The 14,091-nt window shown below is 41.3% G+C and overlaps 1 protein-coding gene across 1 annotated transcript; it reads right to left on the minus strand.

The window, feature by feature from the left end:
• Positions 1-3,375: 3,375 nt before the first annotated feature.
• On the minus strand, positions 3,376-6,217 carry ABRACL (ABRA C-terminal like). The gene is made up of 3 exons (XM_065733046.1): positions 6,132-6,217; positions 5,001-5,067; positions 3,376-3,968 (listed from the first exon to the last, which is right to left on the minus strand). The coding sequence occupies exons 2-3, from the start codon at positions 5,059-5,061 to the stop codon at positions 3,784-3,786; spliced, it is 246 nt and encodes an 81-aa protein (XP_065589118.1). The 5' UTR covers positions 5,062-5,067; positions 6,132-6,217; the 3' UTR covers positions 3,376-3,783.
• Between the last annotated feature and the right edge of the window lie 7,874 nt (positions 6,218-14,091).

The raw sequence follows: 14,091 nt of genomic DNA on the forward strand, positions 1-14,091 counted from the left end.
TCTCTTGCTCATTTTATTTGATTTATTAGATTTAATTCCAATTGTATTACATTGTGTTATTTTGCTTTCTGATATCTATATAGTAAATTAGCTTTCCTCCTCAGATCGTTGCCGCTGTTTTGTTTCTAGGCCCATCTCCCTTTTCCCTTTTCCCTTTCCCCCTTCCCCTTTCCTGGGGCGTGGGTCTGTGGGTCCCCCGCACCAATCATCATGGAACCAGGCCAAACCTGCCTGTAAACCGTTGACAACTGTGTAGACCAAAACCTTAGGACTGTTCTTTCATACCATATGGCACTGATACAAAGACATCATTACTGGTAGACCTTTCAAAACTGAGCGGTATGGCCAGGCCTGTGGCATTCACCAGTTCATGCTGCAGTGCCTTAACAAAAGGCTCTGCAACTGTGTTAAGCTTGCTTAACAGCTACTTGGCGCTGCTGAGGGAGTAAAGATCCTCAGCCTTTTTCTCAACATCCAACATAGTAAATGTGTAAACAAAGCTGCTAAGTAACAGTGGTGATATAATCATTTCTTTTGCATGCAAGAACTTCCTGCTCCTCCTACTCTTCTTTCATTCAAGTGTTGTTTGCAACAGAAACTAAGTAAAGACAAGCAGCTTTACACAAATCTGAATGGCAAAAGCGGCACTGCTGTCACTGAGAGAAATCCCTTGAAGCGGAAAAAACTCCTCCACAAAGGCTTCAGAAAGGAGATGAGAAATAAGCAAAAACAAGATGCAGTTTCAACATTCATTCCAACATGAAATAGGGATGGGAAAGATAACATTGCATCCATTTCAACCCTTCATTTGCTCAAATTTCCCGGAAAAAAACTATCCTCACATGAGAAACAGTTGTGACAACTGAAGCTGTTACCACTCACTGCCAGAGGTTACACTAACCCAGGCCTCAAGGATTTCACAGCTTACCCAAAATGCCTTTGGAAGGTACGTTTACATCCAGACAGTGAATTTTGAATGGAAACAGCTGAGGTCAGCATACGTACTCCACTCCATAATTACTTCGAATGTCCCTGCTCAAGATAAAATCAAAAGGTAAAATCTTAAATTGTACCAGCTATATTTGCCAGGAGCACATCTAAACATGCTCCCAGGTCTTAAGATAGATAGGAAGACTGAATTAGTTAAAGCACTTTTAATCTAATTTCCTAACATTATTGCATGTGACCTCCAGTGCTGTTGGAAGACCTACAAATTTCACCCGTCACAGGGACGGCTGGTCCTTCTATTGCTCACAAAAATAGGTAATAGCTTTCCCATACTTAGCTTTTCTATTATCGTGTCAAGTGCTCCAGGAACCACAACTTGTGTCCAGGCCATTGGCTGCAGTAATTACTTCCCTTACAGAAGTGTAGTCCCACACACGTTAAACAATCTTAGCATTTTATTTTCCCTGGAAATATTAGAAATGAAGCCAGGAGTGCTTGCATGGAGCCTGAAGAAACCCTCTGGAGGCCTCTAAACATGTTGCATGCTGCAGTGAGGGCAATCTCTTGCAAGCTTGTTCACGTTGCTCCTCTCTTGCTTTCAGAAACAGAGGGACCAAGAGCCTCAGCTATCCTGGGAAGCACAGAGTCACAGACACCTCAGGTTTGCTCCACTGCCAAGCTCCTCCGTCTCTTGCTACTCGAGTTCTCAGGCACATCAGAAACATTTATCAGCATTGTCAAGAGAATAATGAGACACAAAATCTCTTTACAATCCTATAACAGCTCTAGTCCAGCCCTAAGCCCCGAATCTGCTGGTACTTCAGTTTTCAAGACTAAGGTCTCTTTGGTGCCTAAAGAGGTGCTGTCAACAGAACTATATCTTAAGGCAGGCTAGAATTCTTCTTGCCAAAATTCACATCCCAAAACTTCATGAAGCACTCAGTTTGTCAGCATGTTCTGGCTATCCCACAAAGCCAGCGAATGACTCAGGCTTCTGAGAAAATAGAAGCAGATGAAAAAACAACTGCGGTTATCTGGTAAGGCAGAACTGCCTGACATCCTCCCAAATGCAGAGGGCCTGGCCCCCGTCCCCATTCTTCCCGCTGGTGGGGCACAGCAGCGCATGCACTCATACACACAGCTTTGCAAACAGAACTGCTGCAGCCAGCAATACCAGCAGCCTGGGCTGCTTCTGACCGCAGCCAGCTCCAGTTTCCCCACACGGTCCAGATGCTGGGGCCAGTGCAGGCAGAGGCAGCAGCAGATCTGTTTGCAAACAGGATTTCAGCTGTTTTCCTGTTGCACAAAGCAGAACAAACAGAAATGAAAGGGACAGCAGCGGGGATTACACATCTTCATGGAGAATCCATAACCACGCGTGCACTCCCTGCACTTGGAAGTAAGATGTAGTTTCTCAAGAATTTTGCACATATAAAAAGCAGCTAAGGAAATTCAACCATCCTGCAGCAGAGGACAGGGAGCACAGAGCAGCACGCTGCCAGCTGCACCATGCAACATTTTCTCCCTAGTCATGGGAGTATTTTTGCCTGCTCATAGGAACTGTCACTAAGCTAGAAAACCATTGAAATTGCTTCAACCTCTCCCCACCCTGGACTGACTTAGACAGCATTAAGATTTCTGTGAAGGAAACAACCAAGTCTGGAGTTGCCATGCTACTCCCAGCGAACACGACATGAAGTAATTCAGGGTACTCATCACCTATCTCCTTCTGAAGTCTGGAAGACACAAATAAAAACACAAAACAAGCATACAACACTGTCAGAGATGAATGAGAATCGCTATCAGTCACGGTTTTCCGTGCACAATTTGGTCACTAAACAAGCTCTGACATGTGAGCAAGCAAAAACTTTGTCCCTTACAGCTCCATGAAAAATAAAATAAAATAAAATAAAGCTACGATTAAAAATCAATGGACTTAGAAACCCTAGCTGGAAAAACAGATCATATTTAGCATGTGTTTATGTGCCCCTTTCCCTTGTCAAGCTGAAGAAGCTCTACAGCTGCCTTAAAACTGCATTCCTCACCTTAGCTGCTCTGACAAAGCTAAAAGCAATGAGGAATTTCTGCAGCACAAGTACACAAAGGAGAAGCATAACAGGGACAGGAAGGGTTGGTGGTTACAGTAAACTCTGTTGAGGAGATTCAGCAGCACGTAAAATGGTGATCACAACACAGAAGAAAATTAGTACTGTTTTTTGCTTTGTAGCTAGAGCAGTGCTTGGTTTATTCTTACAAAGCTTTATTTCCTACTTACACATCCAGCTCTTAGAATGATTTCATTACCATTCCCCACTCCAAGGAATGAGCATTCTTCAACTGAATCATGCAACAGAATCATTTCTATTTCACTTGCATGCTTTCTGTCACTTAATCATGCTACTTACAGAAACTGACCGCTTTCATTTCCATTTGCAAATAAAAAGAGAGACAACTACAATAAGAATGATATAAACTGAAGCATGTTCCTTTATTTTTTTTACTCTCATGGCACATTTTGATTTGTAAACTTTAAAATACCAGTTCCGTTCTTCGTATGTTAAAAATAACCACCAAGTACATTTGAGAGTATTACCTGAGATTTATTAAAAAAAAAAAAGAATAAAAAGAACTGGCATCTTTTATTTTAATCATGTACAGTACTGTTTCAGGAAGAATTACAAAAGGGAATGGTTTTCCAAAATAGGAAAATTTCCTTTCAACTGTAAAGATCTAGAAAACACATCAAAATACGTCAGAATGATCAGTCTGATTCAGAGGATATTGGAAGTCACTGTCTCCAACAATTCAATTAACGCAGCTGAAATGCACATTGCATCAGTCCTGCAGTAGCATGATATCAACATTGTCATGAACACCTTGTAAAAGCAGCTCTCCTTGGTAAGTGACAATCTTTCGTCGTTTTGCAGCCTTAAGAGTTCCCACTAGGGCTTCAAAGAGGTTGGCACACTTTTCATCAGCAAACAGCACACCGAATTTCACACTCACTTGTCCATCAGCATCTAATTCAAAGACAAAACATAAAGCATTTGGAGACGTTCCTTCAGTTCGGAGATTCCCAAGGATACAGAAGTTAAAGGCAGAGTATTGAAGGTAATTCCCATGGTGGTGTTTCCCAGCTGCCAGCAACCTGGTGTCCGACTTCACTTCCATGAGGTTTGACTTTATAAATGGAACCATGCTATGAAAGCCAGTGATAAAATAGTAGACAAGGGTTCTGCTTACTAAGACTTGCCTTTTTTTTCTTAGGCTTACTCAATGACCACATACCTGCCATGTTTATTTCTTACTGATGCCTTTCTGAAACCTACAACTAACCCAGACTATTTTACTTCTCCAAAGCGTAAAGAATAAAATTGTTTTAAAGAATCAAAATGGTTTAAAATGCTAAAAAGTTCTTGTTTAAACAAGAATTTTAATATAAATACTAGTGTAACATAAGCTATTCTTCAACATGCAAGAGGTATGTATTGGGTTTGGAAAAAGCAATGGAACTGGATCAGAACTAAAATACATGAGTCCATAACACACACAAATTGGATAGATATCTGTAAAGAAACTGGAGTTTTAACAATGAAGCACAATCTTGAGAAGTCAATACTCCAAGCAAATTCAAGCAAAGGCTGGGACTACACCTTCTGAATAGAGCTTTAGGCACATGGATGAATTCCTTCTAACAGCAAGGAACTGAATGATGTTGTGATTTCACAACTGATGACTTGTGAAATTTGGAATTTACCACGGAAGGATGTGAAGGTAATAGTGCTGTTTGTTTGACAGTTGCAGCAAGTATCTTTGGACTTAAAAGGTAATTTGACTGTTGATCTCAGTGGGTGCAAGACTTCAGGCCTGCTTCCTCTCTGCTGCAAATACGTTTTACTTCACAACATGATCACTTCAAAGGATGGGACATAGGGAGTACCATGCAATCCCATCTTAAACATGTGTGTGATATATTATCTGAACCCATTTAGCTAAATTTGCCAGGTATAACATGAGTATACCTGTACGATCAGAGATATTACAGTGCTTACTTTTGGTTCCCAGCCGCCGAATCTCCTCTACTAAGAGGCTAATTTCATGTTCCACGTTCATTGTGGTCTAAAATACAAAACACATTTTTAACAAAATTATTAGGAGACGTGTAATCCTCTGCACACATTCATCCCACCACATTTTCAGTTCATCAGGAACATCACAACGTTTTGTAAAACCCAGCAGCCTGAAGGCACATCGTTAGAGGATCGCGTGATATTTCAGCCCTGAAAAGACATAACGCTTCTACAGCTCCATCAACTGCGGGGAAACCGACAGATGCTAACACCTCAGTACCAACCAGCACAAACACACGATGTACTAGTCGCATAAAGAGCATCCCACGCTAAGAGCAGCAGGCACCTAGAAGGCACCTGGGGACCAACACTACACGACAATGTACAAGCGAACGTGGAGAAAGGAAAGCAAAGCATCAAACGCAGCTTGCACTGCAGTAAGGTCTGCAGACAGCAGCTGGAGCCGAGTGGGGTCTGAAAAGGTCTCAGACAGTCCTGAGCCCGTCAGACAACAGCTGGGGACAAGGACCTGCTCTATTGTTCCAGGAAACAGCGCTGCAGCGCAGATCTGGTGAGCACGCGGAGGTACAAATCGGCATCCGGATGCAGCACGAACTCCTCGCACAAGAGCTCCCCCGCTTTTCCACTGAGTTCAAGCAGGCTGGAGGCGAATCCCACAAACTCGCCGGAGCGCTAAAGATGCTGCTGCTCAAGTCACCAGGGAAAACAGGGCCCACGTAACAGAACGCTGACGCTCCCATTAGTTAACGTCTCAAACTACCAACTTCACTATTTGGCACTGCGACAGCACCGCCAGCTCTTTAACGCTGTGCTTTCAACACCTTCAAAGGTCGCTTTTTCTCCCCGCTAACTTTCAGCACTCCAAAGTCGCATCAGTTTGAAATTCCCTTCCCTGGCACACGAGTACGCTGTCAATTTTAGGTACTAATATTTACAGAAGATGGCGACCCGGCGCCTGAGCCCGCCCGCACAGCCCCGCAGCCCCCGCTGGGAGCAGCCCGGCTTCACTCCCCCTCCCCTCAACACGCGGAACGAGCGCTCGGTACCGACGCGACGCCCAGCCCGCCACCGCCGCCAGGCTCCGCCACTCACCCGCTCCCACCGCCGGCTCTCTACGGCCGGAAGACGCAGACGGGAGCACCGCCCGCCTCCGAGAAGTGGACGAGGGCGGTGGTTGCGCGGCCTCGCCCCGCCCGGTCGGCAGCGGGAAAGAGGAGGAGCTGGGGGAGCCGGAGCCTCCTCTCCTCTCCTCTCATCTCCTCTCCTTTTCCCCTCGGTGCGGTGAGCTCTGGTGCAGAGCGGAAAGACAGGATCACCTCCCTTGCCCCGCTAGCCACGCTTCTTTTGATGCAACCCACGATGCGATTGTCTTTCTGGGCTGTGAGGGCACGTTGCTGGCCCGTGTCCAGCTTGCCATCCACCGATACCTTCAAGTCCTTTTCAGAAGGGCTGTGCTCTGTCCTTTCGTTCCCCAGCTTGTATTGATAGCGGGGTGTTGCCGAACTCCTGTAACACAGAAAAACAGTTGTCTTTCCAGAGAAAACTAGTGAGCTAGGATAACATCTGATCTGAGTGATCTGCCAAAGAAAGTAGAAGAGCTGAACAGTGCAAGGGCCAAGTGACTGAGTATGTTTTACACAGACTGCAGCAGAGAGCAGGAAATGTAAAAATGGTGGAGATGGAGATTTTCTGTTGTTCTGTTTCTACAAAATTGTATTTAAAAATGAACAAGCAAACAAGCAACAACAAGAAAAGAGTGAAATAGTCCTTTGCAGGCGCACAGTCATGGAGATACTGCTCATGCACATTTCATATCACTGGTTTAGGTCATCATTGCATTAATGATTCAGATTCCCCTTTCTGCGTTTACTGAGAGCTATCCTCAAAGGTCATGAGATTCTGCATTAAAACAGGCTATTCTAATTTGATCTTCACTGGCATCTCACTGTAGTTTCTGTTTTCCTAGATTCACAATCAAGGCAGCTAAAACCAGAAATTACACAGCACAAGATTTAAAGCATAGTTTGAGAACATCAAAGCAGATGTGCTGGATCTGCTCAAGCAATCAGTTTAATCCAGTATTTTGCCTAGAGAAGTGACCAAGAAGTCAGAAGTTTGGCAAAAGTGTACAATAAACATCATTTGATCCCCTGGTTTCTCTCCTGGCTCCTGGGACTTACTGGATTAGGTTAGGGATTTGCTGAGGTGAATGTTAAACCCTAATAATCACATTTCAGAGTCAGAAATAGACATTTGTCTGTGAATGTCTAATTTCTTAAACTCAATCTTTTGATTTCATGTCCTTCTATGGCAGTTATTGCTTAAATTTATGGAACAATGTGGAAAAAATGGTTAATTTTGCTTATCTTTGCTTTTCTTACCGAGAATTCACAAAATGGTTCAAATTTCCTATACTGTGACCAAGAAACTATTCCATCTTCACCTTTCTCCATCATGTTCATGACTAGAGCTCTCCCACCATTCATCTTATTTTCCAGTTTTAGTTAATCTCCTGTAAGATGAAGGCCTTCCCATGTGCTGATGCTTCTTGTTGTTCTGTATAATTTTTGCACATCGTTCCTTGTTCTTTTTTTGACATTGAATTACTGGAATTGCTAGCATTATTCAGTGGGTGGGTAAAGTATATACAAAGACATAACAGTGTTTTCTGTCTTGTTTTCAGTCCTAATTTCCCTCATTTCACTTGCCTTTTTGAAAACTGCTGAGCACCATCCAGTGATTTTGAAAGCTACTTCTAAAGCAATAGTAATTAACTGTTCTGTTACAGATCATTAGGATTATTCCACCTCCACTGTATTTATTACTCTGCATTGTTCAGTATAGTCTGCTGTTCTACTGTGTGATTTGAAATAGGCTTATACACACACTTTGTCACTTCTTTTCTTCTGTCATCAGTGACAATATTGAACAACGCAGATCCAGAGATCCTGCAAAGTGTACCCACAACATCTCTTCCTCGTGAATGTTGGCCACCAGCTCTGTCCATCTCCTCTTACCTTTGAAGTGCTTACTGATTGTGAATGGAGCTCGTCTTCCTACCCTGTGACAAATTCATTTTGCAAAAATGTGTAGTGTTTGCAGAGAACTTGCTGTAAACATGTTATTTGACAAGTTTCTCCAGAGAGAGGCAGCCCCAGTCTCAGCCTGAAAAAGACATGCAGAAGAGAGTGTCAGTCATTTGCTAACTAATGGTCACTTTGTCCATTTTCCAGCATACAGTAACTAGATATCCTTGTTTTACTGGTACTGTCTTTATAGTAGGTAATTTACACAGTTCTTGTTTTGTAAAACATTGTTCTCTTGAATTTTTATTGCATTATACAACATACTTGTAAATAGGCCAACACACGTACCACACGTATATGCAGAAATCTGTTGAGATTGCCACTAGCAGGAAAACACTAGAACTGACATTGTAACTTGCAGATTTCTACTGCTAAAAGAGATCATCTTATCTGCCTTTTCAAGTAACTCAGGCCTTATTTTGTTCTTTCAACAGATTTTTGCTTAATTTGTTGATTCAGTAGAGACATGAGTTCCCGCTGGATGTACCTGCCACCCATCCTTCTGCTACAACACCAGCAACTCACTCCTGTGCCACAGATTCCTACGAATGTCCATAATGTTGCAATTCAACCAGGAGTATGTGTACATGCCTTGTCTTAGCCCAGTCCCATTTCCTATCTATGCAGTTGGCCAGCCATGACTCACTTCTCAACATGGGTGTGCCGTGCTTTGCAACCCACTATAGAGTTGTGACTCAACCTAAGTAGCAGCTACTTAAGGCCTAGCTGCTAAAGCAGGTCTTTAAAAGTGTGTTTTCGCATGATTTAAAAATATCAAGTGGCAGAGGACTGACTACATTTCTAATTCCTGTGGACTTTGTAACATCACAGAAAAAATAAGATCTTTTCTTTGAACAAGATTGGGTCACTGCACTGAGAAAGATACAATCATGGCAACTCAATGCTGGCATAGAAATCTGAGGGAAGTAAAGAATAGTCAGAAAGTGTGGCTGTTTTTTAGGGACAGTCAGAAGAATAACTATATTGTTTGAGACAAGCCAATCAACCAGGAAAATAATACTATGTTCTCTTACTGACACCAGATCCAAAATTATTCCTGGTTCAATCATTATTTGTCTTTTCTCGCTGTTTAAATTTATCTGTTGTTTCAAGGGAGAAAATTATTTTTCCTAAACAACAACAACAACAAAATAGCAGTTCTTTTTAAAACCTTCTAAGAATTCTGCTGTAAAGCCTAATTTGAAAAGGTTAATCACATGGGCTCTTACTTTGCTTCTTCTATAAGGAAAAAAAAAACAACCAACAAAGCAATGCAAAACAAACAAAAATAAAGCAAAATAAAAACTTTTTTTTTTTTATCTTTTGGTGAGCTGAAACATTAACCTAGCAAAACAGAAGCATTTGTTTCAGTGCAAAGAAAACACAACAGATCAGCCTCAGAACAGGACAGACTATAAATACAGAGTTAGAGCAGACAGTCTTGGCACTCTAATAGGCACTTCCATGGGGGTTAAATTGGATGATTCACTTACACTATTATTCACCTGTATCTGGCTCTGAGGCCTTATTTCATAAATGGCCTCAGGGCATCATACTCTTCTTATCCACTAGAAGCCTCAAACAATGCAGTGACTCTTCTCCCTAGATTAAGCATGTAAATCTTTAGCACAGTTGAATTGAAAGGAGGAGTATTTAAAATCTGAAATGCCTTGCACTATAGTTAACTCTGGGGAATGAAAGACAGAAATATATTAAATCAGTTGAATCAGTTAAAACACCGCACCCATATTGTTAACACTACAGCAAAAGCTGCAAAAAGGACTACAATATGATCTCAGTCATTTTTCTCACAGCAGTTACCTGAGAACTGTAAGACAGAACTCAAAACATGCACAAATAACTCTCCAAACATGCACAAAGTCAGAACTAATACTGGATATATATTGAGCTTGCTAATGGTATTCCATGCAGGAGGATGCAAAGCAAAGATGATGTGCAGTAGTACATAAGCTGCTCCAAAAATAAAGTTGCTCCAAAAATAATACCTTCTATTTATTTCCATGGAAAACTACAGATATAAATAGCAGAATAACACTATTTGGTAGAACAAATTATAAGCTACAAAAAAAATATATATATATTTTTCAACGTAGTCATCATCACTAGCCATGCATTTTTGCCTGCAATGAACCAGAGCCTGCATGCCACACTTGTAAAAATCTGCATCAGCAGAGGTGATCCACTGTTTCACAGCTGCTATAATGGTGTAATTGCTAGGAAAATGTTGCCCACAGTCATTAGCCTGAGTGGATGCAAGTCAGAAGGCACCAAATCTGGACTCTGGTGGGTGTGGTAGCACAGTCCAGACAAGATTGGAAATGTGTTCTCTTGACTTCAAACCGGTATGGAGCCTGGCATTATCATGTTGCAAAAGAAAGGTTCTCTGTCCTGACTGAAAGTTCGAGCCTTTATCAGCTTAGTCAGTGTTGAGATGTAGCAGTCAGTTGATGATTTGTCTATTCCTGTGTGAGCATTCATAGGACCCACTTTGTGCAAATTTTGTGATGTGATGTTCAATGTTGCTACCATTGTTTCCAACACACTGAAGCTGATATTCAGCTCTGTACACAGTTCCCTGGTCATAATCTGCCAGTTCACATGATGAGATGATCAAGACACTATTCAGTCAGAAGAGTCAGCAGTGAGTGCTTGCAGCCCAGAGGGCCACCTGTATCCTGGGCCTGCATTTAAAAAGAGGTGTCCAGCAAGGAGAGGGAGGTCATTGTCCCCATCTACTCAGCTCTTGTGAGGCCCCATCTGGAGTACTGCATCCAGGCCTGGGGCCCCCAGCACAAGAAGGATGTGGAGCTCTTGAAACGGGTCCAGAGGAGGGCCACTAAAACAATCAGAGGGCTGGAGCACCTCTCCTATGAGGAAACGTTGAGGGAATTAGGCTTGTTCAGCTTGGAGAAGGTGGCCTTCCAGTACTTGAAACGTAAAAGATACAGGATCACTGGACTTAAACAATTACTGCAGTTTCAGGGTATTTATCTTACACTTTGAAGACAACTACAGAACTTCATTGATTTCTGCTTATGGATAAGTACATTTTTATGGTCAAGTTGATACATGAACTGCATTTCAGCAACTAATTTTTGGTTCTGAGATGAAATACCAGCTCTGAAATCCAATTTACATTCAAATTATCAACTGTTCAAGCTTTATTCATTTCATTGTCACTGCAGCTGCAAGTTTTTTGGTCCAAAATCATCTGATGCTGTTTGAAACCACAACATAGAACTGTGATCAAACTCTATCTCCAAATGCATCTTCTCACAGAGCACTGCTGATGTGTTCATCACTGGACCTAATATTCTTGGAAGAATTTCTGTCAAGCCAAGTGCTGATTTCAAACGGTAGACAAATAGCTACCAGTGAAGTACTACGAGAACATGAAATTAATTTACACTGCTGGACATAACATACAGGTTGCTTACAAATTATGTGCCAGCTTTTTCCTTCATCTAACATCTGAGTTTTATTATTTGCATGAATTTTTCATCTGCTAAGTTCATTGTAATTGTGAATCTAAAACTTCTGGGATAAATCTTACCCTTCTCTTTTTTACCTCGAGGGTTTTTTTTTCCAAGCATTTCTAATGCACTAGAGGTGACTAAAATTAAAAGCGTAGTCAAGAAAATCAAGTGTAACTACTTTTCTCTTTGGTTCATGGACACCTTATATAATTCCACTACATGTGCATAAGTGATATATGCATCTCAAAGTATTGTCAATGTAATATGTTGAAGCAAATACTATTTGTTCTATGTCAGACTTATGTCAATGCATAGAGAACACAGTGCATACAACTAATGTCCTTCCTGAAAATTCTTTTTTTTTTTTATTTTTTTTTCAGGAAACCTTGTTTAAAAAAATCATTGGCTAAAGTGCAGTGTTTGAGATTTTGGTCAGAAATTGAAAGTTCCCTATTTTTCAGTCAGGCTTTTAAATTGTATTAACTGTGCATGAACTGACATTAATGTCTGTCTCACCAGACTAGCTTCCTGAAAGTAAGGTGTCTGTTTTAATTTAGATACTTGACTCCCTATGTATATTTAGTTGTGTTACTATGGCAAAGAAGAGAGATAAGAATCTCACCTTCTGAAGAGCAGCACTATGGAGAGAGTTTCAGTAAATAGCTTAGAGCTATTTCCTAATTTTTAGATAGCTAAAGACATGCAACAAATAAAGGTTCTTCAGCCATAGTTGTTGGTTAAGTGACATATAACTCATAATGTGATAACTGAAGTACTGTATTGTTGATCCCCTTCTACTGATTACCAAAGATTCCTTAAGAAAATACACGGATGATCTTCAGTATTAGCAGCTTCTCCCAATAGCAAAATATCACCAATAAAGACTTACCATATCTGTTAATTAGTTGCTATAGCTCAGAGTGTTTCCATCAGAGAGGAAGGCAAACAAAGGATGGAAAATCTTATACCTCACTGGAACTGCAGACGTTTTTTTTTCATTCAATTTGCAAGGAATATACAACTTTTATTTAATTACTGGGAAGTGCAGTTTGGACATGTTCCCAAACTAAAAACTGACCGCAAAGGCTATTTTTCTCACAGGTCAGATGTGAGGAAACAGAGCCATTTCACTTCCTTCAACATCTCTATATAAAGAGAAGAGGAAAGTAGGACCAGACCTATTGTTCTTACAGTTTCCTGTCTCCTTTTACACCATGCCTCATTTGAAAAAGCACAGCTCAGACACTTAGAGTACATCATCTCCATTTAGGGCATTTGGATATTTAATAATAAATAAATGGCCCTTGTACTATGTGGACTACATCAGAAAGGCCATCATTTGATATAAAGACTGTTTGTCAATGGTTGCTGCTGTATCTGTTTTGCTTTCATAGTAAATATTGCAGCTCTTCTTTCAAAACGAGTTCTAGCTCTTCTAAGAGAAAAAGATGAAGATGCACAAGTATAGATCCTGCCCTCCAAAGCCTCAATAAACTACTCCCTCCCTCCCTCCCTCCCTCCCCTCCCTCCCTCCCTCCCCTCCCTCCCTCCCTCCCTCCCCTCCCTCCCTCCCCCTCCCTCCCTCCCTCCTCCCTCCCTCCCTCCCTCCCTCCCTCCCTCCCTCCCTCCCTCCCCTCCCTCCCTCCCTTCCTTCCTTCCTTCCTTCCTTCCTTCTTCCTTCCTTCCTTCCTTCCTTCCTTCCTTCCTTCCTTCCTTCCTTCCTTCCTTCCTTCTTCCTTCCTTCCTTCCTTCCTTCCTTCCTTCCTTCCTTCCTTCCTTCCTTCCTTCCTTCCTTCCTTCCTTCCTTCCTCTTCCTTCCTTCCTTCCTTCCTTCCTTCCTTCCTTCCCTCCTTCCCTCCTTCCCTCCTTCCTCCTTCCCTCCTCCCTACCTCCCTACCCTCCCTTCCTTCCTTCTTTTCTCTTTCTTTCTTTCTTGCTTTCTTTGCTTTCTTTCTTGCTTTCCTTTCTTTCTTTCTTTCTTTCTTTCTTTCTTTCTTTCTTTCTTTCTTTCTTTCTTTCTTTCTTTCTTTCTTTCTTTCTTTCTTTCTTTCTTTCTTTCTTGCTTTCCTTTCTTTCTTTCTTTCTTTCTTTCTTTCTTCTTTCTTTCTTTCTTTCTTTCTTTCTTTCCTTTCTTTCTTTCTTTCTTTCTTTCTTTCTTTCTTTCTTTCTTTCTTTCTTTCTTTTCTTTCTTTTCTTTCTTTCTTTTCTTTCTTTCTCTTTCTTTCTTTCTTTCTTTCTTTTCTTTCTTTCTTTCTTGCTTGCTTTTCTTTCTTTCTTTTCTTTCTTTCTCTTTCTTTCTTTCTTTCTTTCTTTCCTTTCTTTCTTTCTTTCTTTCTTTCTTTCTTTCTCTTTCTTTCTTTCTTTCTTTCTTTCTTTCTTTCTTTCTTTCTTTCTTTCTTTCTTTCTTTCTTTCTTTCTTTCTTTCTTTCTTTCTTTCTTTCTTTCTTTCTTTCTGTCTTTCTGTCTTTC

The sequence above is a fragment of the Cyrtonyx montezumae genome, unplaced genomic scaffold (assembly GCF_038088225.1).
Source record: "Cyrtonyx montezumae isolate F1298 unplaced genomic scaffold, pur_monq_1.0 scaffold_0, whole genome shotgun sequence".
Classification (NCBI taxonomy): Eukaryota; Metazoa; Chordata; class Aves; order Galliformes; family Odontophoridae; genus Cyrtonyx; species Cyrtonyx montezumae.